General features: G+C 46.3%; 1 protein-coding gene across 5 annotated transcripts; it reads right to left on the bottom strand.

The window, feature by feature from the left end:
* Positions 1 to 52: 52 nt before the first annotated feature.
* SLC49A3 (solute carrier family 49 member 3) lies at positions 53 to 27,992 on the bottom strand. 5 transcript variants are annotated; one of them, XM_065861222.2, is made up of 10 exons: positions 27,826 to 27,992; positions 16,204 to 16,362; positions 15,087 to 15,306; positions 9,511 to 9,587; positions 9,257 to 9,394; positions 8,606 to 8,722; positions 6,831 to 6,983; positions 4,689 to 4,846; positions 3,535 to 3,647; positions 53 to 2,098 (listed from the first exon to the last, which is right to left on the bottom strand). In XM_065861222.2, the coding sequence occupies exons 1-10, from the start codon at positions 27,952 to 27,954 to the stop codon at positions 1,944 to 1,946; spliced, it is 1,419 nt and encodes a 472-aa protein (XP_065717294.1). In that variant the 5' UTR covers positions 27,955 to 27,992; the 3' UTR covers positions 53 to 1,943. The 5 variants fall into 5 exon arrangements, with proteins under 5 accessions (XP_065717294.1, XP_071657877.1, XP_065717295.1 ...); XM_071801776.1 differs by lacking the exon at positions 27,826 to 27,992 and adding an exon at positions 27,558 to 27,739; XM_065861223.2 differs by lacking the exon at positions 9,257 to 9,394.

The raw sequence follows: 27,992 nt of genomic DNA, 5'->3' as shown, positions 1-27,992 counted from the left end.
TCACCCCTCTATCTTTAAAATACTTTTAAAAGTTTGATGTAGTGAGAAGAGATTATTCTTTTCTTAAACCACTCTTTATTAAAAAATGTAAACATTTGTAAATACATAAAATTACGAAGTATCACGTGCTTCCTGCTTCCCAGTACAGTAGGACTCAGAAGTGACAGGTAAATTTGTTGTTAATCTGTTTGGTTTATTAGGTCCAGGGCTGCAGAACTGACCAGCTAGTTTTGCAAAGGACAGCTAATCTCATTCCTCTGACAGGTCAAAACTGTATTGTCTCACCTCAGTTTCAGACTTCCTTCCTGCTCCTTTTGACAAACACCAGTGCTTACTGGTAAGAGCAAAGCAGGAGCTATAGGAACTAGCAGGCTCCCTAGAAGGATATAGCTAGGCATTTTACAAAAGGAGAGATTTCCATTTGCTAATGGGGAAGAGAATTCAGGTATTGAGAGAGCTCCTCTGTACAGTGTTCCTTGGGGAAGATGCATACTTGGCTTTGGGATCATCCTCTAGCTGGACTGGACAAAGCCAGTCACAGGTCCAATTTGCATCAAATTCCCTTAATCAGCAAGTACTCACGTCCCTTGCATGATGCATGGTAAGAAACATCACCAAGTCCCATCTATCTCACTTTTTTTATCACTGAAATGTTAGGGGGCAAAATGTTCTCAGGTTGCACATCTAGACCTGAGCCCCAAAGCAGGACACTGGACTGCTGTGGAAGTACTGTAAAATGAAAAATCCATCCATTGCAATTGTTAGGGTAACTGAACTCCAACTGGGATATTCTGTGTCACTAACCATGTCTTCTAACACTCAATAATAGCTGTGAGTTGCAGAGAGAATTCCAAGATGTTTGTTGATGCTGTTTCTTACTTGGTCTGCCCCAAAAATCCCCTGTCATCTACAGAAACTTATAACAGGTCCCTGCATTCTCTAAGTCAGGAGTGTCAAACTAATTTTCACGGGGGGCCACGTCAGCCTCACGGTTGCGAGTCCTAAAATTACATTCAGCCCTTTGAAGGCAACCGCGAGGCTGACGTGACTCCCGTGAAAATTAGTTTGACACCCCTGCTCCAAGTGGTCCCCTTTGCCAATTCGCTGGCCTGTGCAGGTTACACTACTCTAATCTTACAGCAGCAGGTTCATTTTCTTGTGGAAAACTTAAAACACTGGAATTGCAGGAGAAGTGGAGAAACAACAGAAGCCCAAGTAAAACAAGCTTATCCTGCATGTCTCAGCAGCTGGCAGGGGACCAGAAGGGTGAGGAATACTGCTGTATTTAACTTCTGCTGCTTAATATTTTCTTTCACAGGCAGCACTGCAGGTAGGGCTTTTCCTGTTTGTATGAGAGGACAAAGTGGCTCATTGTGACAGATTTGTATTACAGATCATATACCTGCACTTCCCCGCTGTAATGGCAGGATGCACCAGCTCCTACTGCCCTTTAGCTAAGAGGCGCAATTAGCTCCAGCCTTAGAGTGGAAGAGTTGTTACGCCATACAGAAAGCACAGCTCTTAAACAGAAGTTTTCCACTAGATTTGTGACAGGCACAGCTTCTACCTCTCTTAAAGCTTCACGCCTGATCCAAGTACATGAATGAAAAAAATGGTTGAAATACGATGCTCCTCTCCTCTGCAACATTTCTTTACCTTGAATCAAGTCAGCTAAAAATCCCCGTTACCTGCAGAGTTGTCCGGTCCCACTTTGACCTTCCTGGCAGCACAGCCTTTCTTACAGCCAAGACTCACAAATAAATACACGATTGAGGTAAACACAGCAAAAGTGCTGCAGTGACTTTGCTCTAGCCCTGTTTTGTTCTGCAACAGGATATATTGTGCAACACTGGATATCCCAGTGTGCCAGCTGAGCATTTGCAGTCATAGTCCCTGTCCACAGGCCTAAGTCCTTCCCTTACTGGGTCCTTGGCATCCTCTGGTTAGGCTTCAGGAACATCTGCTATTGCAGCATCTTCTGCCTTGACCAAATCACCGCTATTTGTCTCAGCATGGAGCCGCTTGTAGTCAGTGTGGAAGAAGATGACGTAGAAACAAGCCACAGCGCTGCAGAGGCCTGCCAGGACCAGTACAGGATCTGCAAGGAATATACATTTTTAGATAGTGAATTCACTACTCCTCATGAGTGCAGAAGTCTAGAGGTCCACTCCACAGCAGCTGCACAGCCTGGGTGATCTCCTCCCAAAGGTGAACCCTGAGGACAGTGTGCAGCTCACAGTGGGGCGATGCCAATTTGGTAGCAGCCAAACCTCATCTCACCTAATGCTAGCATAGAAAGAAGATTTGGGTGAAATGTGGAAGGTTTCCAGGACTCTTATCCTGCATGATCCCGCAGGTTGGACATCTTACACTGGTGCACATAGTGTGTTTGTAGGAGAGTGTGTTTCTGTGTATGTGTACACCTTTGTGTGTTGGCGGGTTGTGAAGAAAGTTACAAGAAAGTCTAAATCAATACACTTGAGCTTCGTAAGACAGCAGGTCCACACAGGTTCTTCTTATATCATCCAAGAGCAAAGTGTAGGAAAGGTTCACAATGCATAAACTTTGATTAAAGAAAAATTTGTGTTAAAATAAACATTTTCTGGAAAAAAAAGGTAAATACAGTAATCTAAAAGGCTGTGCAACAAGGCCTGGAAGTAGTTACATTTTTATTCCAGCAGTGTCTCAAATAGGCATCTGCATGCCTTTCTCCTCAGATTCTCCTGCATGTATTAATCAGACCACAAAATGAGTAGGAGTGGGCACCTAATCAGCAGATCCAGCTATGATCTGATGAGGAGGAGACTTGTGGGCTTTCAAACATGAAACACTCAAATTACTTTTGGCAGGCAGTTATTGTGAAGCCTTGTTCCTCGCCAGCTACAGGAAATCATTCTGGGGAATTTCTGCTTAGCCAAGCATGTTTGTGTTGTGGTGTGTCCCCAGGACTTTGTGTCAGCATTACATAAATATGAACCAGCTGAGAGGATCAAGACCAGGGTTTAGCCTGCAGTGAAAACACATTTGTGCTCCTGTTCATCTCAGTTGCTCTCTCTTCTCCTGACTGACTTGAAAATGTGGAATAAGTCAGAACAATGCTGTACCATCATGTTAGAAGCCCAGACAGCTGTGTGTGCAGAAGCAAGGGAAGCAACTTTCAGCAAATGGACTTCTAGTCTTGGCCTCTCACACTGAAAAGCGGCACAGGCTGTGCCACATGGACTGTGTCGTCCTCTCAGAACAGCTGCTTTCTAGCTTGTTGAAGCTCATGTCTCTCCAGGGTGGCTATAAGGGAAAATTTAATCTGGAGCCAGCAGCAACATTCACATCATTTTAGAGGTTTTCTGGTTTTCAATCTTGCAGGTCTGGTTTAGCAGGAGCAGCAAGGAAGTGCACTATCAGGTTAGGAAATGTGGCTAAGAAATATGCTACGATAAGAATCAGTCTTGCAAGCTCGCTCACAGTGAGACCTGGAGTGGGGGGTACATCAGGTGCAATCAAGTGCCCAGCATAATGTCCAAAGGACATACTTACTTGTCCAGTCCAGGGCTCCATCCTGGTCAAGGGCACAGGTGGAGGATGTATCCTCAGAAACACGCACAGTGAGGGCTTGTAGCAGCACCATTAAAATCACGCCTTCAATCTGGCTGTGGGGAGAAGCCAATATGCAGTCATGGCACCTGCCTGATTCATCAGTGCTGCAGATAAGCTCAGCTTCCCCAGTAGGAAGAAAGTGAGACCCCTTTCTGGAGCAGGGTCCTTCTAACAGGGAAAGCTACTGCCAGCCTCCTCTGCCCCAGGCGCTTGGTTAACTGGCCGTGGCTCACAGGGTGCCCAGGTCAGCCTTTCAGTACACCTCCAGACATGGGACCAGCATGGCAGGACCACTATTTACTCCCTCTGGAGGTGAGTGGGTGTTAACTACAGCTGCCAAGGAGCTGAGGCCTAGTCAGAGATTTGGGCAGAGACTTGGAAATACCTCTCACTGCAGGACTGCAGATGGGAGAAAGTCAGGTTATGACTTCAGCTTCCTCCTTATTGCTGGCGGCAGCAGCAACAAAGTCCACAAGCAGTGTAAGACAACAGCCTTCAAAGGCAGTGATCGTCTTTGACTTTATGTTTCTTGCTGCTTCAGCTTCACCTGACACACACACGGCACCAGGCCATATGTATCACTACTTAGGACCGCAACAAGGCATTTCTGCAGCAGTCCAGTTCCAGCCCTAGACATGTACATTGATCACTGGAAGGACTGTCACTGACCCATCTGTTGTGACCATCTTCCCTGTGAGTGATCAGCCCTATCTCTCTCAGCAGAGCACTGAAACCTGGTAAGTCCCTGGACTGACATGGGAATTGGTGCCCTTCTCAGGTACCTCTCAGGCCCCTCTCAGCCCCAATCTGCTTCAAAGGTAGGTGATGCTGGGCATGATTAAATTCTGCTTTGTGCCGAACAAGGAAGACTTTCACCTTCCTTCTTGCTTTTCTTGCACCAACCCCCCATACTTGTCCTTGCTTTAAAACCTTTAGCTTTAGCCAGCCAACTTCCTCCTGGCCATGGTCATGTGCACGGACAACAGGGAGAAGTTCAGCAGGATGGCTAGCAGTGAGTGATGTCCACACTCTTCTTTATCTGCAGCCGTGTGTGTGTGTGTACCCAAGCTCAGCTGTCAATTTAACCTCCTTACCTTGCAACAAAAATCAGACCTGTAGATGTGCCCTCTCCCACAGGGTAGGAGCACTCCACAGCCAGCTCCATGGCAATGGGGTAGATGGCAAAACCGAAGAAACCAAAGAGTGAGCTGGTGACGGCCAGCATGACAGCCTGGTGTCTGAATCGTGAAGTCTGCAGGCAGAAAACCAAACCAAACCAAACCAAGGAAAACCAAAACCAAAGTCTCAGTGTCAGCTGTACAGAAAGTCTCTGAACCCATAACCTCCAGGAAGTCCCAAGGGGTCACGGTGCTCACCAATGCCTTCACTACCTATTCCTGAAACCTCTCTTTTTACCTCCAACCCTTTAGAGTCAACAAATGGCTACATGACGGAGATTTATATTTTGAATTTAAGGAAGGGGAGAGAGGATCAGCAGAATTACCTGAAAAGCATTGGTGTGGTCATATTACTGTGATCTGACTTCCTGGTCAGTAACTTACCAGGAGTATGCTCAGCGTATTTCCAGCACCAAGTGAAACACACACTTTTCTCCCAATGCAAGCTAACATTTCAGAAGTGGTTGTTTGCCCTGGGTTACACATGAGAATTCACTGGGCTGCTGCAGCTCGTGGATAAAGAGAACTATTCCTTAGGTGCTGCAGCTCAGTAATAAGTAATACAATTCCACACCATGTCAAACTCATGTTTTGTAACACTGGGGCTTTACAACAAAAAAAATCCCAAACAAGAATAAGAATTAAAACAAAGAAGCAAGCAAACAAACACACACACAAAACCAACCAACCAATGAAAAAAAAAAAAACAACCCAAAACATAAACAAAAACCACTTGAAACATTCAGAAACTCTGGAGGTTAGTTTAGTGCCAAGAACAGCCTTGTCCCTAACTGTGGAGGAAAGAGCATGGCCTTGTCCAGCCAATGCTAGTAAAGTCAAGGGCATAAATCCTGCAGCCACAATGCTGGTACCTTCTTCTGAACCATGTAATAAATTCCCACAGAGTAGCATGAGATGTCTGTCCTGGCATGGCTGCAGCAGGCCTGGCCTAGCTAAACTGATAAAGTCAAAGAAAACTCTGTGTGTCTAGAATGCAAGTTTGAAGCATCATGGCATCAAGCAGGTTTGAATGGATGTGTGTCAGTCTACTACTTTGAAGGAGTAGTTCATCTGTATGGGGTGAAGGGAACAGAGGGAATGGGAGGATGGAAAGCTTTGCTCGTTGCTCCTGACAGAGTCGTTCTGTGCTTTACCTGATCCCAGTCATGCTGACTTGTATTCAGAGCATCCCCCCAACAAATGCCAGTGTATTAAAGGGGGAAATGTAAGGTCTGCTTTAGGCACATTATCTTACACTGAGAAAGGTGTTGCATTTGTGTCATTGTGGTGGAGCTAACATCACTGGGATCTTGGCCCACAGGGAGGTGTGATCACACTGTATTTAAAGTTTGGATTTTTCAACATAGAGGAGAAATGCACAGCACAAGCTTGTTGGTAAAGCAGAGACTTGCACCAGTCTGGGTCCTCTGCAGTGCTAGGAGTCCTGTGTCTCATGCTCACATTCCTGCTGGAAGATAGCTCTCACTGGCAAATGACTAAGCTTGGGTGCAGTACTTGCACTCCAGCCCCATGGCTGTTAAGTCTCCTGGTTCTGTGTTCCTCTCCTGGCTTGATTTCAGTGTCCCCCTTTTCTGATTCTCCCTTACCTTGTCTTCCTTGAGGAATACTGCAGAACTATTAACATGTCCTTTCTGCTAATCTTACATTCCTGGCAGCCACCACAGTTAAAGGCAGGTGTTGGGAACACTATGGCATTCTTGTTTATTTTTGCAAGATGGACATTTAGCAATTCCATTTCTTTTTGGAAAGAATGATCTCAGGGCCAGCAAACAAACAATGGTGATTCAATGTAAGGAAGTAAAATTGTGCCAATTTACTTATATCCTGAAACAGTCTGCCTCAGGCTTCACAATGATTGTGAAATCCTCAGTAAAGGGTTTTTCTTTAAAGCCTTCCTAGCCCAAGAGATAATCCCAAAGCACAACACGTGCCCTAATAAATACTATGACATCAAATGACCTTGGTTTGAATTGATGATTTATCGAATGGGAACAGAACTAAGCCCATAGGTATGGTGTGATGCAAGGGAGAACTCACCACTGCGAACATGATGCTGGCAAGTGCAGTCAGACAGAAACAAATCTTGGTGGACTCTATGAACTTCCTTGTCCGGTCGACATAGAGGCCTAACAGGAAAGCACCCAACAAACCACACACTGTAAACAGTGCACCGTTCAGGCCAGCAAATTCCTGGAAGACAGAAGAACAAGTAACTGAGCAACCAGAGCAGTTAGGAAAGAGGTTTTAATGTCACTGATGTATCTGCCTGCTGCTAGTGTGTCACTTGCTGAGGTAGGAAAAGCTTCCCTGCCCGTTGCAATAGCTGAGGCCAGCACGGGGCTCTGAGTAGCAAATAACAGGGCCCAGATGCTGCTACAAGTGTGTAGGGACAGCAGGGTCACAGCACTCCCAGGGTCTCAATGGACAACAAATCTTTGCACATCTGGCAAGAGAGGCTGGTGTGCAGGGAGGCAGCAGCTGTTCCCTGGTATTGAATCCCCCAGTCCAGCCATGAGGCTGTTCTTGGCTCCTCCAGGTGCAATCAAGTGCCTTGTTCACACTGCTGGTAACAGGTCCAACTGCCTTTTGATCTGCTTCTGTTTACAATCAAGCTTCTGGCCTCTTACCAGGAACCTTCACTGTCAGAATGCCTTCCACAAGGCTGGCAGCCCCAAAGTGTGTTAGATGAGACAGCATCACCTGGCTGTAGCAAGGGGGTCTCAGAAAGGCAGTGAGCAGTAGTTAGGATAGGGCATCTGCTCTGTTGCTTGCAGTGGCTATCTTTGCTTGTCCTGCTTCTTCAGCTCCATAAGAATTCAATTGCAGACACAGATCCTGAGAGCAGGGAAGCTCTAACAAATTTGGGTGAACATTTTTGAGAGCCTCAGGGGCAGACTGAAGGAAAGATTATCTGAAATAGTTTCTGTGTGCTAAAGGGCCATGGCAAGCCAGTCACACAAAGACAAAAACATCATGATGCCCAGAAAGCAAGGATGCAAAGTTTAAAATGTTTCCAGTTAAATGCCAAAGGAGTGTGCAAATGTGAGCTGGCTATGGAATACTGAGCCAGATATCAGACCCGGGAGTTGAGAGGGAGTGGACAGAGACCAGACATGTAGATGTGCATACAGAACAGCTGGAGAGGTGTTTTATGAGGACCTCCATGGAGATACAAGCAGCAGGACTGAAGTTCTGCCAGCCTGAGGGAAAATGCAGGAACCGGAGCGGTTCCATGCTATTGCCAGGAGAGAGAGCAGGAGGAACCAGCTGGGTACACACTGCTCAGCTGTAAAAGCAGCACCTGTCTGAGGTCCTGGGAAAGATGAGGAAAAAGCTGTCACAGTACCTATGACTTCCTCTGCTGCCCTGGCTTCATGTAAGACTGTGTAAAGAGGAAAAGGTGCCTGCACCAGCCTGCCTTCAGCTTCAATCTAGGGCCTGCCTGGACCCCATCCTGTTCTGGAGAAGGTGTCAGAAGGCTGCATAGACATCACTGCTCTGGAGTGGCTTATCAAAAACACAATACTTGTTTTTCCTAAAGAGTATTTCAGGAGGAAAGTTTTTTAATTGACAAATGGGAGGCTGGCCATGGGCAGTAATGAAAATGCAGACCATCCATTATACTGAGAGATTGACTGTGTTCTGGATTAATGCACTGCTTAAGCTATATTAGATAATGTGAGCAAATAAGATATAAGACAGTACAGCATATTCAACTATCTTCATTTTGCTCTGAGTCTTTTATCAGGGAAAATAATTTTGATTGTATCATACATGATGTGGACAATGGGGAGGAAAGGAAGAAGACTCACATTTGAATATTCCTTTTCACAAAGGATCTGTTCTAGCAGAGCTGAAAAGCAGGTGAACATCCCAATTCCTCCTCCAAAACACAATGCCAGGATGAGGTATGGCTTGTTTCTCAGGAGCTAGAGAAAGAAGTTAATGTGTCATTTAAATAAGAGGTGGGGGAAAATAGGCCTGGCTGTGACAGTAGTCTTCAGGGTCAGAAGCTCTGACTCCTCAGCTGGAAATGTTGACAGTGCAACCCTCTGATCATTAGAGGAGTTTGGCTTGCTCCTGTCAGTTCAGCCAGAGGACAGTACCATGTAGGATCTCTTCAGTGCCCAAATTCCTCCTTCATTTTGCTATATACTATCCTACCTGTTACCACATCTGCTCAGAAGGCTCAGGTTGTGTGGTTCTCTTGGAGGAGCCCAGGTGTGCCTGTCTGAGGTAGCCAACCTGCAGACAACCCACAGCTGAATGCTCAGATAACTCCAACAGCTTTGCTGTGAGCAGCTTCCAAACCCCAAGGAAGGAAGGAAACCTGGTCTACTTCAGGAGGAGAGTTTAGTGGAGTTCAGAGTCTGCTTTGTCAAGAGATTTCCCAGCATATCACTGTCTGCCAGGGCTGCACCACTCACTCCAGCACTGGTCTGTCTCTGTGCTGCAGCACTTACCATTTTGAGCCCTGTAAGGAATGGCTGGGAAGTGGAGTTAGTGGCACTGACTGAAGGAGGCGTTGGAGGAACCCTCTCATGAATCCCCACAGTTGCTAGAGCACAGGCTGTTACTGATGGGATGGCATAAACACCCAGCTACACAACACAAAGTAAAGACATGTTACCAGTATTTCCAGATCAACTGCCTCAATATAAATAAATCAGCTGGACCCCAACTGGCCCAGCTGGCTGAAAAAGCAATTTTCATTTACCATCAATGAGATGTGTTTTCCTTCAGGAACTAGTGCAGGTGACAGCACGTTTGCTATAAGAATACCCAGGGGATTGGCTGGAAGGAAACAAACAGAGACAATTTTTTCATGCAAGTCAGAATCATGTGTCCACCCCTACTGCCAGTCAGCACCAGAGATGAAGTGTGCAGCTGAGCAATCAGTAAGGGCAGAACAATGCATATATAGGGAGAAACAGGTAGGGAACTATTTGGAGAAGTTGACCATGTAGTCTTACTGCTGCCACATCTGTTCCCTCACCCCCATGAAGTCCATTCTATAAATCTGCTTCCCTATAAACTCTAACTCCTGTAAACTGCTTTTTGTCTATGAATTCCAGTGTTGTCATCCTCACAACACTGCCTCAGTAAATGCCGAGGGGACAAAACAAAGATGGACGAATACATGTTGTCTGTCCTGATGTTATATATCAGCAGTAACAAATAGAGGTACTTTCCCTTCTTTACTGCCTCTTGAGGGATGCACCAAGAGGCATGTATACATATGGATAAGATCCCCCTGAGCCCTCTTGACAGTGAACAGTCCTAGCTCTCTCAGCCTTGACTGGCATGACAGATTCTGCATTGTCTTAACTGTCTTAGTGGCTCTTAACTGGACTTAAACTAACATGTCCATGCCCTTCTTGTACTGAGGAGTTTAGAACTGGACACAGCTCTTCAGATGTGCACAGGGGACCTCCCTCAAGCTGCTGGCAATGCTTTTCCCAGTGGTCACCAGGATACCATTGGTCTTCTTTGCCAAAAGGGCATAAAAAGCTGAAAAGCCCTTTGACAGCTCTCTAAAGTGACATTATGTCATTCATGGCACCTTTCAAGCTAATACAGTTCCTCAGCAAAGCCCAGGCTGATATACAAGCTGATCTCTCCTACCAACCACAAAAATCTTATAGCAGAAGAGAATCCTGGACACTTCTCTATACTGGAGTAGCAGGTTACATTCTTAAGGGGCTGGAGCTGAGCAGCATCTGAAGTAGTACTTCCAGGACTCAGCTTGCAAACATCCAAAATTGCAGGAGACAATTTTTTATCTTTAAGGCAATATTCTGCAAACAGTTGAACAAGTGAAGTTGTTTTTCCGATAGTATGCACAGATGGAGTTAGGAAAGCCAAAGCAACCTCGAAATGAGATTGGTGAAAGATGTGAACGGCAAAGGGAAGGTTAGGGAAAATGTGGGCCTGTTGCTGGATGTAGCAGAAGACATGGTGACAAAGTACATGGAAAAGGCCAAGGTATTCAATGCCTCCTTCACCTCAATCTTTACTAGTAAGACTGGCCTTCAGCCCTGAGACCAGAAGTGAAGCCTGGAGCAAGGAAGATTTACCGTCAGTTGAGGAGGACTACGTTAGAGAACATTAAATAGACCAGACATACATAAGTCCATGGGACCGATAGGATGCACTGATGAGTGCTGAGTGAGCAGGCTATTTTCATTGCAAGGCCATTCTTCATTATCTTTAAAAGGCTGTGCCAATATCAAGAGGCTCCTTTGGACTGGAAGAGAGCAAACACCACTCCCATCTTCAAGAAATGCAAGAAGGAGAATCCAAAGAACTCCAGGCCCTCCAGTCTCACTTTGATTCCTACGAAGGTCATGGAACAACTAATCTGGGACACCATTTCCAGGCACATGAAGGACAAAAAGGTGAACAGGAGCAGACAGCAAAGGAGAAACATTAATAACTTTGTACAGTGAGATGACTGGCTGGGGAGATGAGGGGAGAACAGTGGATGTTTTTAATCTCAATTTTACTAAGGCTGTCTCCTATAACATCCTCACAGGCAAGCTGATGAAGTGATGGCTAGATAAGTAGACAGTGAGATGGAACTGAAAGTTAACTGAACAGCTGGGCCCAGAGGATTACCATCACTGACATGAAGTTCAGTGGGAGGCCAGTCCCTAGTGGTGCATCCCAGGGGCTGATACTGAGGCAAATACAGTTTAACCTTAACAAAAAACCTGGACAGTGGGGCAGAGGACACCCACAGGCAGTTTGCAGATGATGTAACACTGGTAGGAGTGGCAGGCTGGAGAAATGGGCAGAGTGAACTTCACCTTGTGAAGTTCAACAATAGGAAAGGTAAAATCCTGCACCTGGAGATGAATAACCACATCCACCAGTAAACACTGGGGCTGACCAACTGGAAAGCAGCTTCACAGGGAAGGACCTGGTGTGGAAGGTAGGGGTCTGGGTGGACACCAACTTGACCATAAGCCAGCAACACAATCTCATGATAAAGAAGGCTACAAGCATCCTGGGCTACTGCCTAAGCAGGGTGTTGTCAGCAGGAGATGATCCTTCCCCTCTACTCAGCGCTATTGAGGCCATATATGCAGTCTTGTGTTCAGTTCTGGGCTCCCCATTATGAGTGAGACATGGACTCCCTGGTTGAGCAAGGGGCAAAAGATGATTAAGGGACTGAAGCTTCTGTTATGTGAGGAGAGGCTGACAGAACTGGGACTGATCAGTCCACAGAAGCTGCTGGAAAGCATTTTTGCAGGGAGGGATATGGGGTCTTGGTGTCCTGCAAGTTGACCGTGAGCCAGTAATGCACCATTGCAGAAAGGTGTCCTACAGAATCCTGGGCTGCATTAGGAAGCGCATTGCCAGCAGGTGGCAAGCAGTGATCCTTCTCCTCTACTCAGCCCTAGTGAGAAACATCTGGAGTGCTGAGTCCAGTCCTGGGCTCCTCAATACAAGAAAGATACAGTTAATGGAGCAACTTCACTCAAGGGTCAAATAAATGATTAAGGGACCTGAGCATCTCTCATACTGAAAGGGGCTGGGAGAGCTGGGAGTGTTCAGCCTGGAGAAAAGAACTTTGATCAGATATTGCAAAGAGGAAACCAGACTTTTCTCGGTGGTGTCCAGTGGCAAGATAGGAGGCAATGGACACAAACTGCAACACAGAAAACTGTGTCTGAATAGAAACTTTTTTACTGCGACAGTCCTTGAACACTGAAACAAGTTGCCCAAATAAGTTGCAACATCTCCATCCTTGGAGACAGTCAAAACCTGACTAGACATGATCCTGGGCAACCTGGTCTAGCCAAAACCCTGACTGACCATGTGGTTGGATAAGACAATCCCAAGAGATGCCTTCCAACCTTGTCTATTCATTAATAGTGATATAGCACACCACAACGGTAGCATTTCTGCTAGTACTTGAGGAAGTACTAGCTTATGATTCTGGTGAAACATTACTTTTTCCTAAGTACATGGACACAATTAAACAACTGCTTCAACCTTGGGGTAAAAAGCATCCAGGCATTGTAGCAGACTGACGGAAAACTGCTGTCAGGTGTTTCCACGAAATATGAGTATGCTGAAGCAGTTCCAGAAAGTATAGGTGAGGGGCTAAATTGGGCTAAATTTGAAAAGACGAAGTGAGACTATCTGAGTAATCACAGGGTTTCAGCTGCCTTTGCTTCCTAGGCTCATATCCCTTCTCTCCTTATGCTAAGAATGGAAAGTCCACTGGAGTTAATTAATTGTACATTATGGTCCAGAGGTCCTGGTGGATTAGCTTGCAGTACTCTGCAGCTGGGCTGCGTGTTTTGTGGACAGTGATGCCAATGCACTGAAACTCTGCAGGGTGCAAAAAATTACATGTTGACAGACCACAGTAAATGAAGAATCCTACGGATGAAGCAGAGGCCACTTCAGTGGACTCAAAGAAACTGCCCTTCTTCTGACGCAGGAGAGTTTCTCATGGTCTTCAAACAGGATCAGTCCTTGGCTCTGCACTGCTTCTCTGTAAGTCTCTACAGGTGATGGGAGGACCAAGATATGATACTCCAGAGCACAGCTGGAGCCATAGTGATTTCAGCTGCTCAGCAGTATCCTGGGTGCAAAGTCCATTTTTGTCTGTACACAAGAACAGAGAAGCCTACCCAGAGGCACTAACAGGAGCTGTGAGGATACTGACAGGAGCCTGTAGGACCAGTTTCTGTGTGCAGCACTGATACCAACAGTACTGCAATGTTGAGTGCTGCTCTGGCATTAACACAGGAAACGGGTTGATAAACTGGAACAAGTTGAGAGAAAAAGTTCATGTGAGCAACAAGCAGACATGGAGACACACGGAAAGAGGCAAGGGGAAATGTGCCTGTAAAGTAACTGCATTGGAGCTGTTCAGTCTTTCTAGACAAAGGAGAGGAGAGGGCACCCTGTCCATAACTACCCGACAAACAGGTGCAACAAGACTAAATAGCTGGGGTATAAGGAGCAAGACAAGAAGTAACATGTAGACTTTTGCCAGTGAGGTAGTTAACCACTGGAGTAAATGACTGGGCCTGTGGCAGATGCTCCTTCTAGGCAACATGTAAATTTTCTTGAAATGAAATCCTGATTTTATACAGAAGACAGTAATGGATGTAACCAAATATTATTAATGGAAGCCCTCTACAGAGTAATATGCAGGTGTTGTAGCAGATAATAATCACAGTCCATTCAGTCCTCACAGTGATTTCTCAACATGCCACAGACTGAATGGCTTCAGGTCTTGGGTTTCCACTGTTCCTTGCTATTCAGTTTTATTCTTTCCCATACTTAGATCCATTTGGTTCTGTAAGGACTGAGGACAGCATGTGAAATAAATACTCTTTGGCTGTTCTGGCTGCTCTCTCACTTAAAAAGAGTAAGTTGTCTGCAGGCTGGGGTCCTCCAGGGCAGTGAAGAACCGAGTGCCCTTGACCCCTGGTAAGTATTTGCATTTCACCATATTGACAACAGACCTCCATCTCCAGCAAGGAAGGTGAAGGTCTATCTCCGTCCTGGGAAAAAAGATGACCTGTCAGATCCACCTTATTCTAGGGAAGGCACTGCAAAATAAATGCATTTGTTCTGACACCATAAATCCATTTTTGCTCAGCAAGAGTGCCCATGCTCTGGGTTTGCAGTAGTATTGGGAAAGCTGTATAGGGGTGCTCCTATACTGCCATTTTCCCCACAAGTCCAAGGCATTCAGCATCCCCAAACATGTTTGTGTGACCAGCTGAGTATATTTTACCTGTCTGTGTACACATAAAAACTGAGAATACATGCTCAGCCTTGCTACTGGATGACCTAGTCGACAAAACTGCTGCAGCACTCCCACCTCTATCGAGATACAGAATTTGGCAACCGTGATCACTGGCATCACATGCGATTTAGACAGCTCCCTAATAAGCTGCAGAATTTAGGCCACTATAGATTTTAGATCCAATAACGCTGAGGTCTATCTTCAGCCACTATGATATTTAGGCAATCACCTTTCATGGTAGAGAGGAAGAAGGTTGGGAGCTTTGGTGGCTTACCTCAAATCTCGCACCTTGTTCCTGAGGCCCACTGCTTGCTGCCCAGCATGGAAATGTCTGCCTATCTTGCCTTGAAGGCACTGGTTTATTGCACATGGCCATGAGATTCTTGGGCAGAGCTGTGTTTGCAGAGCCAAATGGCTGTAGTACAGAGGGTTTCCTCTGCCTGCTGCCTCTGAAAGGCAAACAAAGACTAGCAAGTTCTGGGAGGCAGCAATATTACTTTGCAGCTATCACTTACACATTGATGCGATCATATTTGCTGTTGCTCTCTGGTGGTCTGGGAACCATAGTGCTGCCAGTTTTGTTGGTGAAAAGATGACAAGGGGCTGTGCCAGTGCACAGAAGCATTGCCCAATAAATAGGTACAAGTAGTTCTGGGAACCCAGGCTCAGGAAGTTCAGGACGCTGAATATCCGGATGATGCTACCTGTCATGTTCAGCCATGAGCTCAGGATCACCTGCAACAAGCAGAAACAGCCAGGGTTTGTGTGCTGAAATCCGAAAGGCAGAACTTAATGCAACAGAGTAGCATGAGCAGAGTCTCAGATGTACTACAGGAGACACTGGATGTCAGCAATCACTGCATGGAAAGTTGTCTGCAGACCACACCCACCGCTTCAGGCCACTGCAAGATGCTCCTGATCCAACAGTGAGTGAGTTTACCAGTCTTCTTAGAGAGCAAGGTGGCAGTCCTGGCCCCAAATAAGAACTACACCACAGGCAGCTTATGTGAGACAGCAGATGGAATTGATGATAAATCCAAAGTTCACTAATTACACTCTATTTGCAAGTTTGTGTCACTGTCACATTTTGCTATCATAATCCAAAGATCATGGCAATGAATCATTCAGCATACGGATGCTCTTCTATACCACTAGCATGCTAGTGTTTCAGTGTCACATTCCACAACACTCATCCTTCTAGGAAGACTGTGTAGATATCCCAAGCTGCACAGACCAAGCTCTGAGCTGACAGGAGTCCATTGCTCATACCCTGCCCTGCTGCTCCTTAAACTGTCCCTGCATACAAAATAGCTTTTCCATACCAAACCCTACCCAATTGAAGCAAGCTCTTCACAGAGTCAGCTCAGAGGATCTGTCTCTTCCAGATGGCTAAGACAACAACAACTGAAGCAGGAAAAGGCAAGTAAGGATGCAACATTATTCTGACTTCTCCCACTGCTTCCCACCTCAAGAGGTGATGTGACAGCTATTACTGAATTAGGACAGAGCTTATAACATGCTCCTCCTCTGCAACACTTGGCAAGACTCCCATTCACAGTATGCATTTTAGTGCTTGGTGCACTGCTATCTCTAGGTGAAACACCCTCAGCAAAATAATACAGTTCAACTCACAGAACATCTGAGCCCCACGCTGTCGAGAACCCATGTTGCCACCAGACCAAATGGGATCGAGATGAGGAGGTACACAATTGAAAGCCAGTTGACCATCTCCAGGGAAATGTGGAAGTAGGCAGCTGTCTTATCAGCCACAGGAGCAAATGTCAGCCATTGCTGCAGAGTAGAGAGCAAAGATAGGTAGGCATGAACATCTCCACATCTCCAAATTCAGCATCCCCTCAGACTGCCTTAACTAAGTTGTGAAGGGGCTCACTATCTTAACCTCTGCTTGAAATTAGGATGTCTTGTAATAAAAATTCAAACCTCCGGTGTCTGCAGTTACTCATGCTAGGACTATTTTACCACTGATTTCATCATTATCTTGGCCTAGAGCTCCCATTCATTTCACTACCTCATCCCCAATTCCCTAGTCTTGCTGCTGGGAGCTGGCAGAAGCAGAGGTCAGTAACTTTTTCCTTCCCCAGTTTGAACATGTTGGCCCCTGATACACTTACTTACCTGACATAAACCATAAGCAATCTTTCTACATAAGTGTAAACAAAACAGAGGCTGCCATCTCCTCTCTGCAACTACGAGTCTCCTAATCTCAGACTGGTATTTAAGGTTGCATTGGTACCCCTGGATGTGGCTTTTTAAGAACAACTTTGCTACATGTCAGCCAAGACAGACAGAAATCTGTGTTATTCAATATATCAGAACATATAACAGGGAAACATTATGTACTTTAAAAAGTACCTATATTTTCCTTCCAGTGCCATATATTAAAATACTTATTTAAACCTTCTTTTAGGTACTGGTTTCATAAGGCTGCTGTTTCTGTTTTGCTAAAATCTGGTCCTGAAACCATGCTCACAAGAAAGAAATGAGGGTTCTGCCCCAAACTGAGGGATATTTCTGTGGATCCTTTGAGAAGATTCCCTCTCTGGTGCTTTTCAGAAAGAGTAGCCTAACCTGAGAATAGGTGTCAATAATGTAGATGTAAGCAATTGCACCACTAGAGATGATCTTGCAGCTGCTGAATACTGAAGATAATAAAAGTTTGCAGAAATGTGAACAAAAACTTCATCTATAGCTTACTAGCCACTATCTCTTTCCAGGTACCCCTCTCTGCCATCACAAGCTTCCTCCTCACAGACTGCATCCTGCAGACAGCATGAGCTGCAGCGCTCATGTGTAACTGAAAGAGGGCTCCAGTAACCTCAGAGGAGGGTGTGTTCTTACACTTCACTATTTGTTACTTCCAGTATTCCTGTTTACTTCACATGTCAGAAACCATAAAAACTACTGCATTAAATGAAAGCAGAAGGCAGGATGGACTTTCCTTCTTAGCGTCATTGTGTGAGAATAGCCACATGCAAATCATTATTTTGCTAAGCTTTTCTCCCAGTAAGCATGCAATGAGTAAATGGCAGTTACAGAGAAATTTTGAATGATTATTAGTGTCCTAGCAAGGATTCCTAGCATCAGCCCTTTTCTCTTCTCTGAAACGACCTGACAAGCCAGATCTCCTGCATTCAACACAAAGCTCACATCACCATGCTGGGTTCAGACACATCCAGGTGGGATCAGTGGATCAATAAAAGGTCTGGAACGGGGTGGATCTGGTTTACTCAGCTTCTGCAATCAGGTGGATGAAGATGCTGGGTGCTAAAGGAAATTATACTCTTGTTAGACAACAAGGATGCTATTCTAGACCACTGAGAGACTTGCAGTAGACTTCTAATAAAATGAGCTTTTTATAATAACAATTCCTTTAAATAATACAATATAGTGGAATGATGTTATCATCTTGTCTCAGGAAGAAATTTCACCCACCTTTGTTTTTCCAGAATTGATTTCCATCAGTTTGGGGTGGGAATTGAAATGTTTAATGCTAATCTAATTGTCTGAACGTTACCAGCATCACTAAGGCATTAGTTAGATTATGGGATGCTAAATCGATGCTAAACAAAACCCAGCTGTGTATTTCCAGCAACAGCAGTTATCAGTTCCTCACTGCCTTCCAAGTAGGGGTGGTGGTGATGAAACACTGTACCAGGAAACAGTGTAATTAATGAGACGACACATTTTGTAAATGTGTAAATTTTGTAAATTCAGGTAAATTTTCACCCCCCTGTCCCACCACACAAGAAGCTCATGCATGCATGACATAATTAGGAGAATGATGCCACAAGCCAGAGTACAGGATTTTGTGTTCAGTGGCTGTAAACATTAAGCACTCCAGCGTATTTCCATTAGACTTGCTAAAACCAAGCATCTGGGTTGCCCTGTATTTCTAGCCTGAGCAAGAGTTCCAGTTCTAGCGTATATGCGTGAGAGCACAGAAGGTGGGAATTTGCAGCCTGAGTTTGTTCTTTATAATAGGAAGTGGGTTTCTTCATGGGTCTGGAGAGAAGCAACGTGTTTCTGCCTCCATTCTGGCAGGACTTGTTTACCATGTGTTGCTCTAACAGAAAAATTAAGAACTGGGCAATGGAGCTTGAGCTGTAACTCTGGTCTAAGTGGCTGCCAAATGCCCCTGCAACAAAGAGGTGGCACTTTGAGATTTCACTAACACAGGGAAATTGCCATGTTAAGCAAGTCAGTATGCCACCTTCTGCTTTTGTGTTTTCCCAGCTATCATGACTTCATCCACAGTAGTTAGCAAGCTCTTCTGCTGGGAGTTGAAGCCCTTATCCTACATGTTGTTTCTGAAACTCTGCACTGCCAAGGCTGGTATTTATGCAGGGACTGCCATGATACACACCCCCTCAGGCAGAAGGTGGTGAGGACGATGCAATCCTTCCCTGGAGAGGTATAAGCCCTGTAACCTCTGAAGACACAAAATTGAGACTGAGAGAGATTTCTCTCTCTTTCACTCCTCAGGGTCCATTGTCTTAACTCAGGTTTTGCGCCCCTACGTCAGTAACGAAGCTCCCCACTGTAGCTCATGGTGACAGATACAAGGAGGAGAGATAATGTGCAGGGTTATAGCACATCAAAAAAGGTGGCTTCCCCTGGGATAGATAAAGGAAAGAGAAACAGACAGACACCTCTGTCCTTGCAGGGTTGTCTTCCCAGTTGTTCAGTCCCTGCACAAGCCTCACTTTGTGGAAATACACCATTGTGGTCTGATTAAGCTCCACTCAGCTCCACTGCCTGTGTAGCCACACAGATCTAGAGCCTTAGTGTATGGCGCAGAAGGCATCAAGGGGACTGTTACACACTGCATTGCTATGTTCATGTTCATGTGTGCTCCTCTGGATGCTCAATGGATGTCACAACAGCAGAACTGAGAGAGTACAGCCCCTTGTCAACATCTCTTTCTGACTTGACTAGGTCAGGCAACGTGGGAGGACTCAGAGATGCTGCTCGCCATTGTAGGGAGGAAATGCAGGCGCCCAAAGCTCAACTAGAATTGAAGCTGGCCAGTACTGTGAAGGACAATAAAAAAGGCTTTTAAAAATGCATTAATGGCAAAAGGCAAGCTAGAAATAACATTGGCCCATTAACTGATGAACATGGTCACCTAATTAACATGGACATAGATAAAGCTGAGATATTTCATGTGTTCTTCACCTCGGTGTTCAACACCGATGAGGGACTTGGGGGCCCCCATAACCCTGGCTTAGAACACCATGGCTGTGAGAATAATAAACTCCCAATCAATCCAGAACTTGTATGGGATCTACTACTCCAGCTAGATCCCTACAAGTCAACGGGGCCTAATGGGATTTTTCAACACTCTTGGGAATCTGGAGACGTCCTGGAAGACTGGAAGCTGGCAAACGTTGGCCCAATCTAAAAGAAAGGCAGCAGGGATGAGCCCAGCAACTACAGGCCAGTCGGTCTCACTACTGCTCCTGGCAAAATCACGGAGAAGATTGTTCTGGGAGTTTTTGAAAAACATCCGAACGACAACACAGTCATTGGTACCAGCCAGCACAAGTTCATGAGGGGAAAGTCTTGCCTGAACAACTTAATTTAATTCTACAACCAGGTTACCCACCTAGTCAATCAAGTGCTGTTGACATGATCTTTTTGGATTTCAGTAAAGCCTTTGATACTGTCTCTCACAGTATCCTCCTGGACACCTCTGTCCCTGGGAAAGTAATGGAACAGCTTATCCTTGGTGTCATTTCAAGGCATACCAAGGATAAGAGGGTTATTAGGGGCAGTCAGCATGGTTTCACCAAGGGAAAGCCATGCTTGACCAACCTCATAGCCTTTTATGAGAATGTAACAAGGTGGATGGATGATGGCAGAGCAGTGGATGTGGTCTACCTTAACCTCAGTAAAGCCTTTGACACAGTCTTCCACAGCATTCTCACAGCTAAGTTGAGGAGGTGTGGTCTAGACAATAGAGTAGTGAGGTGGGTTGCAAATTGGCTTAAAGAGAGAAGCCAGAGAGTGGTGGTCAATGGTGCGGAGTCCAGTTGGAGGCCAGCATCTAGCGGAGTGCCTCAGGGGTCAGTACTGGGGCCAACATTATTCAATATATTCATTAACAATTTGGACGAGGGAATTGAGTGTACTATCAGCAGGTTTGCTGATGACACTAAGCTGGGAGCAGTGGCTGACACGCCAGAAGGCTGTGCTGCCATCCAGCGGGATCTGGACAGGCTGGAGAGTTGGGCGGGGAATAACCTGATGAAATTTAACAAGGGAAAGTGTACAGTCCTGCATCTGGGCAGGTTCCAGCATAGGTTGGGAAATTACATATTAGAGAGCAGTGTAGGGGAAAGGGACCTGGGGGTCCTGGTGGACAACAGGATGACCATGAGCCAGCACTGTGCCCTTGTGGCCAGGAAGGCCAATGGCATCCTCAGGTTTATTACAAGGGGGGTGGTTAGTAGATCGAGAGAGGTCCTCCTTCCCCTCTACTCTGCCCTGGTGAGACCCCATCTGGAATACTGTGTCCAGTTCTGGGCCCCTCAGTTCAAGAAGGACAGGGAACTGCTGGAGAGGGTCCAGTGTAGGGCAGCAAAGATGATTAAGGGAGTGGAGCACCTCCCTTATGAAGAAAGGCTGAGGGACCTGGGTCTCTTTAGTTCGGAGGAGACCGAGGGGTGACCTTATTAATGTTTATAAATATATAAAGGGTGAGTGCCACGAGGATGGAGTCAGGCTCTTCTCAGTGGCAAACAATGATAGGACAAGGAGTAATGGGATCAAGCTGGAACACAAGAGGTTCCACTTAAATTTGAGAAAAAACTTCTTCTCAGTGAGGGTGACAGAGCGCTGGAACAGGCTGCCCAGGGAGGTTGTGGAGTCTCCTTCCCTGGAGACATTCAAAGCCCGCCTGGACATGTTCCTGTGCGACCTCACCTAGGCGTTCCTGCTCCAGCAGGGGGATTGGACTAGATGATCTTCTGAGGTCCCTTCCAATCCCAAACATACTGTGATACTGTGAAGATGTCCAACCTACAACTGGATAAAGACACAATACAGTGGGTGAGCAATTGGCTGACAGGCCAGGCTCAAAGGGTTATAGTAAATGGGATTAAGTCAGGCTGGTGAGCAGTGACTAGTGGGGTTCTGCAGGAATCCATCTTAGGGCCAGTACTTTCAATGTCTTTATAAATGACTTAGACAAATGACTTGAGGGACTGGTTAGCAAGTTTGCTGATGACACAAAATTGGGAGCAGCTGTTGACACTCTTGAGGGAAGAGAGGCCCTGCAGAGGGATCTAGACAAACTGAAGAGCTGGGCAATCACCAACCACATGAAGGTCAACAAGAGCAAGCACTGGATTTTGCAGCTGGGACATGGCAAGCCTGGTTGTACATACAGACTGGGGGATGAGATGCTGGAAAGCAGCTCCATGGAGAGGGATCTGGGGGTTCTGGTCAATGGTAAGTTCAATGGTGTGCCCTGGCAGCCAAGAGGGCCAACCATGTCCTGGGTGCATCAAGCACAGCATTGCCAGCCAGGCGAGAGAGGTGATTTTCCCGCTCTGCTCTGCAGTGGTGCGGCCTCACCTGGAGCCCTGTGTGCAGTTCTGGGTGCCACATGATAAAAAGGATATAAAGCTACTGGAGAGTGTTCAGAAGAGGGCTACAAAGTTGGTGAAGGGTTTGGAGAGGAAGCTGTTTGAGGAACAGCTAAAGTCACTTGGTTTGTTCAACCTGGAGAAGAGTGAGGGTAGACCGCATTGTGGTCTACAGCTTCCTCACAAGCGGAGGAGGAAGGGTAGGCACCGAACTCTTCTCTTTAGTGACCAATGACAGAACCCAAGTGAACAGCAGGAAGATGTTCCAGGGGAGGTTTAGGTTGGATATTAGGAAAAGGCTCTTCACCCAGAGGGTGGTGGAGCACTGGAATCGGCTCCCCAAGGAGGTGTCCCAGTCCCAAGCCTGACAGTGTTCAAGAAGAGACTGGACAACGCCCTCAGACAAAAGGTGTGAACTGTGGAGTTGTCATATGCAGGGACAGGTGTTGGACTCGACGACCCTTGTGGGTGCCTTTCAACTGAGGACATTGTATGATTCTATTATTCTATAAGCAATTTCCATTCACCCAGTATGGCCTATGTCCCTCCTGATCCTTGTCAGAGCTAGAATTAACCAAAGCCTTTTAGCAAACTTTGACAAAATTCCCAGCTTGGAACCCCACAGTTCAGGAATGTCTTGTCTCTAAGGCTTCAAATGCACCCAGCTCAGAGTCCCACATCCTGACTGCTCAACAGTCACCTTGTGCAGTCCCCACAGCACAACACAGTTGGGCTGCTTGGAGTAGATGATGCTGGAGGTCAGCAGGAATCCACTCTTTGGGCCATGGCATAATTAGATCAAGTCATTTACACAGAAGCCCATGCAGAGCCACTCAAGCACAGGGACTCTTGCATTTGAACACCAAATGACCACAATGGGTTTGTGATCCCAAACCCCTAATACATGGCAAAACTCACCTCCCAGCATTACCTCACAGATTTTGCATTATTTGTTCTCAAATGACAGATACCACTGCAGTATAATCCAGTATCATTGGCCATGGTCACTCATGTTGTAGACCATAGTATTTGATCCTTCAGCATTTGGGATGGACTTTTCCCTCCCTTCAGATATGCATCTAGCAAGATGTTGAAATAGCTGCTGTAATAACATACACCACTTCTTCTCCAAATGCAGGAACTGTAGTTCCCACACTCCTGAGCTAAAGCCTTAGAGGTATGATCATCTCAGTGTGATTTCAGAGTTTAGAGACAGCAAAAGCTCCAGCGCAGGAAGTTATACCTCAGTACGCCTTGTTCACTGTAAAAACTTGCACTCTACACAGTCAGCATAGCAACTGATGAAGAGAGGACAAAAGGTCTCCTGAAGGCCCACAAGCCTATTCTGGCTTGCACTGGAGTACAGCTGCAGGTCCTACTGCTTTCAGCATGCAGCTGACTGATTGGGTAGCCATGTCCCAACATTAGAAGAAAAGGACAGAAATACCTTCCACACAAAGCCCTCAATTACAGGAAAGCCATCTCCATTCCTCCTTTAATAATGGAGCATGTGGGACCATCAGTGAAAGCAAGTGCACTGAAAGGCAAACCATCTGACTGGTACTGATGTCGGAAGAGTACTGGCTCCACTTTCAGATCTCACTCCCTTTTCGTTAACTTTCTCTAGCTGACATTTTTGTTTCTCTTCTCCAGCACCTCCCAGAGACTGCCTGCTCCCTTCCCCATTAATTGCACACCTGCTTGGGCACTCCTGTAACCACAAACAGGTTACAGCAGTTCTTATGTTGTCCCCATTTCTAAGCTTATTTGTTGCTCTTCCTGATACCTTGTAAACCCTTAAGGTATTCTCAGACATGGATCCAGCCCTCTTCCATACAGAATGAGCCCTAACCCTCTACTTTTCCTCCTGCTCTCATTCCCCTTCTCTTTTCATTTACTCGGGGTTCAGCTCTTCCACCCTACGGTCTTTACTGTTTTCACTCCCACACAGACTCTCCAGGACCTATTTCACCTGCAGGACTGTTTCCCTTCACCCATTCTAAGAGAGCTCAACTGTCAGAAGCAGTAGCAAAAATGTTGTTTTTCTTGAAAGGCAAGCTGTTAAACCAATGTCTACCCTCCTCACCAACAAATCAAGGTTTAAAAGTGAAAAGTAAAATCATTTGCAGAATGGCAAGGGTATGCAATCAGGCAGGGTGGAAATCAGGCCACTTGCCATGTCAGTGGTGGTATCAGCTAGCAAAGGCTGCCAAATTGAGTGCTCTTCACTGTCTCGCTTACTGCATAGCTGTGCATAGTGTAGCAATACCCCTGTAATATCTCGTATGTACAGCTTAAAAAGGAGCCAAGGAGGAATACTTAGTTGAAACATAACCTTCTGCTTCACACAGGCAGCAGCTCTCCCAGTCCCAGCATGCACTCAAACACTGCTTCGAAGGTCGTGTACAATGTGTTTCAAAGATGCACAGGCTGCCTCTGCCTCCCCCGAGCCCCAGCTAATGAAGCCCCCCTCATCTTCAACATCAAAAGGGCCACACAGTCTGGAAGCAAACAGCCCCTGGCCTCAACTGAAAAGACTTATGCTGGCACAGCAGCCTAGGAAGTAAGGACAGAGGTGTGATCTTCAGAAAGGTCAGATCCTTGCCTAGATGTCACTTCTAGCCTCTACAGCTCTTAGGAGGGCAAGAAGGACACAACAGCCAGGCAGCAGCAGCAGCTGTGTCAAAGCAGCAGACAGGTGTGGACAAGGAGCCTGTGCACCCAGCCCTAGAACATCCCAGTCTCCACTTGTGCAGCTCTCCTTACTTTCCCAAGTACACTAAACAGTGGTGGAAGTCTGCTCATGGGTCAGGAACCACCTGGCCAAGTATGAGCGAGCTCCAACCCTCTGCTCCCCTCTTCTCCAGCTTGCTTACACGGACAAGCACAGAACAGCCAGACTGAACTAAGAAATACTCCTTTCTCATCATGCCCTTGCTGCATGACCAAGTGTGCTTTCCTGGAGTTAAGTTGCTTTTAACTTGTCTTCCTGACACTGACAGTCTCTCCCTTTCAGGATTGTCTCCTGTCTTGCCACTTTTAGTGACACTGAAGGCTGCTAATAGAAAACTGCATTAGTGCATGGATAGGAGTGGGGAATACAAGTCATCATCCTGGAAGCCTGGTCCCGCATATGAGGTGATCTGTTCTTTCCAAGTCAAACAATTCAAAAGTCACGTGTTTTCACTACGTGCATTTTGCAGATAGCCTGACACAGGAATACATAGAACAAAGTGTTGCGCGCAACATCTGCACAGGAATTGAGGACACAACTTACCAGGCAATTTTCACACCACAGAACTGGTAAATTAATCTTTCCATCTGGAACTTTTAAACAGCAACCAACAACTTTGATTTCATGGCCTCTCAAACACCCCCTCCATTTTAACGTGATTTTTATCAGGAGCATTTAGGAAAAAAATTAGCATCAGGAAATGTTTGGTTACAACTTTATATGTCAGCATACTTGCCATTCCAGACCTTTACATTGGCTTAGACACAATATGTCCATTCTAGGATATTTATTACGCACCCAGTTTTGAAGTGATGAATTTCTACCTCAAGTTCATACTGTGAGAAAGTAATACTGTGGAAAGTCAGGAACTTGGCAAGAGACCAAGCAGACAGAAAACAGTACAATCTTTTAAGGCTAAAATGTATTCAGCAACATGACTCAGGACACAGTTATACTTGCAGATGCATTGAAAGGACATCCAGTTCCAGTGCTAATGTTTCAGCAAAGTGAAAATCTGACAAGACATACTGGAAAGGTTTTGTACAGCTTCCTTTATCTGTGCTGTTACTGTCCACTTATAGCAGGGTGGGGTTTTTTTCTTGCTACCTAATATTCTTGTGCTGTGACAATGTGACTACACACAAGCAATGGGTCTTCACACTGCCTTTCTGCAGAACGCCTTGGGAAGGCACACTCATTTTTTTTGCCCATATACAGCCAAACTTTCATTATGTTTTTCCATTTGTTTACTCCAGCATGCCTGTAAAACGGAACACCTATTCTTTCTTAGCGGCATTTAAGTGTTTGCAGGTTGCAGTGCCTGATCTTGACTGCCAGACAGTCCGCCTTCTCAGAATGGTAATGAATAATTCACATGAATAATTCTACATCAGTCTGATAGTTATCAACAATGTCCTCAGTGACTTGGTGAGCAAGGATTTGGGCTTCCATCTTGCATATTAGGACTTGGTACGGATAAACATTACATGTTTATCTCAATAATTACTGAACTTAGTTTTAATCTGTTCAATAGGTGGGGTGTGATCTGGTATCTCCTTTTTTCAGGTCTTTCAGAATGAAGTACCTGTAGGCAACAAGAAGTTCACATACCATTATGTTTAGAGCAGAATCACTCCAATACTGTTCTGTAGGTGCAAAAGACCCTAAAAGGAAACCCACCTGCTCCTTTTTCTTACCAGATATATCTGCTGTCATAGGCCAGCAATAAAGCAGAGATAATTCCTGCTTCTCTACCACAGGATTTCTTAGATTTGAAACATGTCACCCTCACAGACACTGAATACCTTCTGTTCCTCCCCATGGCCTACCAAGTGGAGTTAGCAGCAATTTCAGCTGTGCTCCAGAATACATTTTGCTCCATCCAAGCCTGGCTTGACACTGTAGTAATTCCTTCTGTGCTCTTCTAGATCACACACACTCTCCCACCCCATTCCGCCTTTCCCACACCACCACCCATCTGTGCCCTGGATCCCACCAGTCAGAAAGGGAGGTGTGCAGGCTGAAGTCATAACCAGGGCAACAAAGTTCAAAAGGAAGAGCTGCTGATTCAGTCCCTAACGCAGGGCCAGGCTGAGGATTCTCTGCAGTGTGCCAAGTGAGTCCTGGTGCTTCAAGGATCATAGAATTATAGAATCATTTTGGTCGGATGACACTCTCAAGATCATTGAGTCTAACCATAACGTGACTCTAGCACTAAACCATGTCCCTAAGAACCTTGTCTATACACCTTTTAAACACCTCTAGGGATGGTGATGCCACCACTTCCCTGGGCAGCCTGTTCCACTGCTTCACAACTCTTTCCGTGAAGATTATTTTCCTGATATCCAGTCTGAACCTTCCCTGGTGCAACATGAGGCCATCTCTTCTTGTCCTATCACTTGCTATTTGGGAGAACAACACCCTCCCTGCTACATCCTCCTTTCAGGTAGTGGTAGACAGCAATAAGGGGGTGGATCTGAGACAGGGAACTGGGGTAGAGTTCTGAAGGCTGCCTGGCTAATTCTAGGATGAGAATGAAGGTATGTATGATGCTGGTGAGCCCTGTCACTTCATCCTCTCTCAGCAGCAGCAAAGTTGCTCTCCCAAGCACATGCAGGCATGAGAGAGGGCAAGCGCCCTACCTGCACTGCACTGCACCTCGCCTCCTCCTGCGTTCACGGCTGCTGGGACACCCCGGGGGTGCTGGCGGCTGCCCTTTCCCGCACGGCTCGGGGCCGCCCTTGGCTCGCCTGAAGAGCGTCCTTGTTGCCCTTGCGCGGCCCGCGCCGCGCCCTCCAGGCTGTGGGGGCTTCGCGAGCCGCGCAGCGGGAGCGTCTCGCCGCGGCGGGGAAGGCTGGCGGCGGCCGGCGGGCCTCGGCCAGGCCGGTGCCGCCTCCGCGCCGCACTCACCATGGCGTTGGAGCAGTTCAGCAGGCACACGACAGCCAGCAGGAACCACCGCCGCCGGTAGGTCTTGAACTGGGCCAGTTGCCCCTGGCCACACTCCCCCAACAAGCTCGCTACCTCGGCGCCGTCCATCTCGGGGCGACTCGGTCCGACACGGCCCTCGCGCTCCG

Source organism: Patagioenas fasciata, chromosome Z (genome assembly GCF_037038585.1).
Source record: "Patagioenas fasciata isolate bPatFas1 chromosome Z, bPatFas1.hap1, whole genome shotgun sequence".
Classification (NCBI taxonomy): domain Eukaryota; kingdom Metazoa; phylum Chordata; class Aves; order Columbiformes; family Columbidae; genus Patagioenas; species Patagioenas fasciata.
Note: the sequence above shows the minus strand (reverse complement) of the source record. Positions and strands in the feature narration are given on the sequence as shown.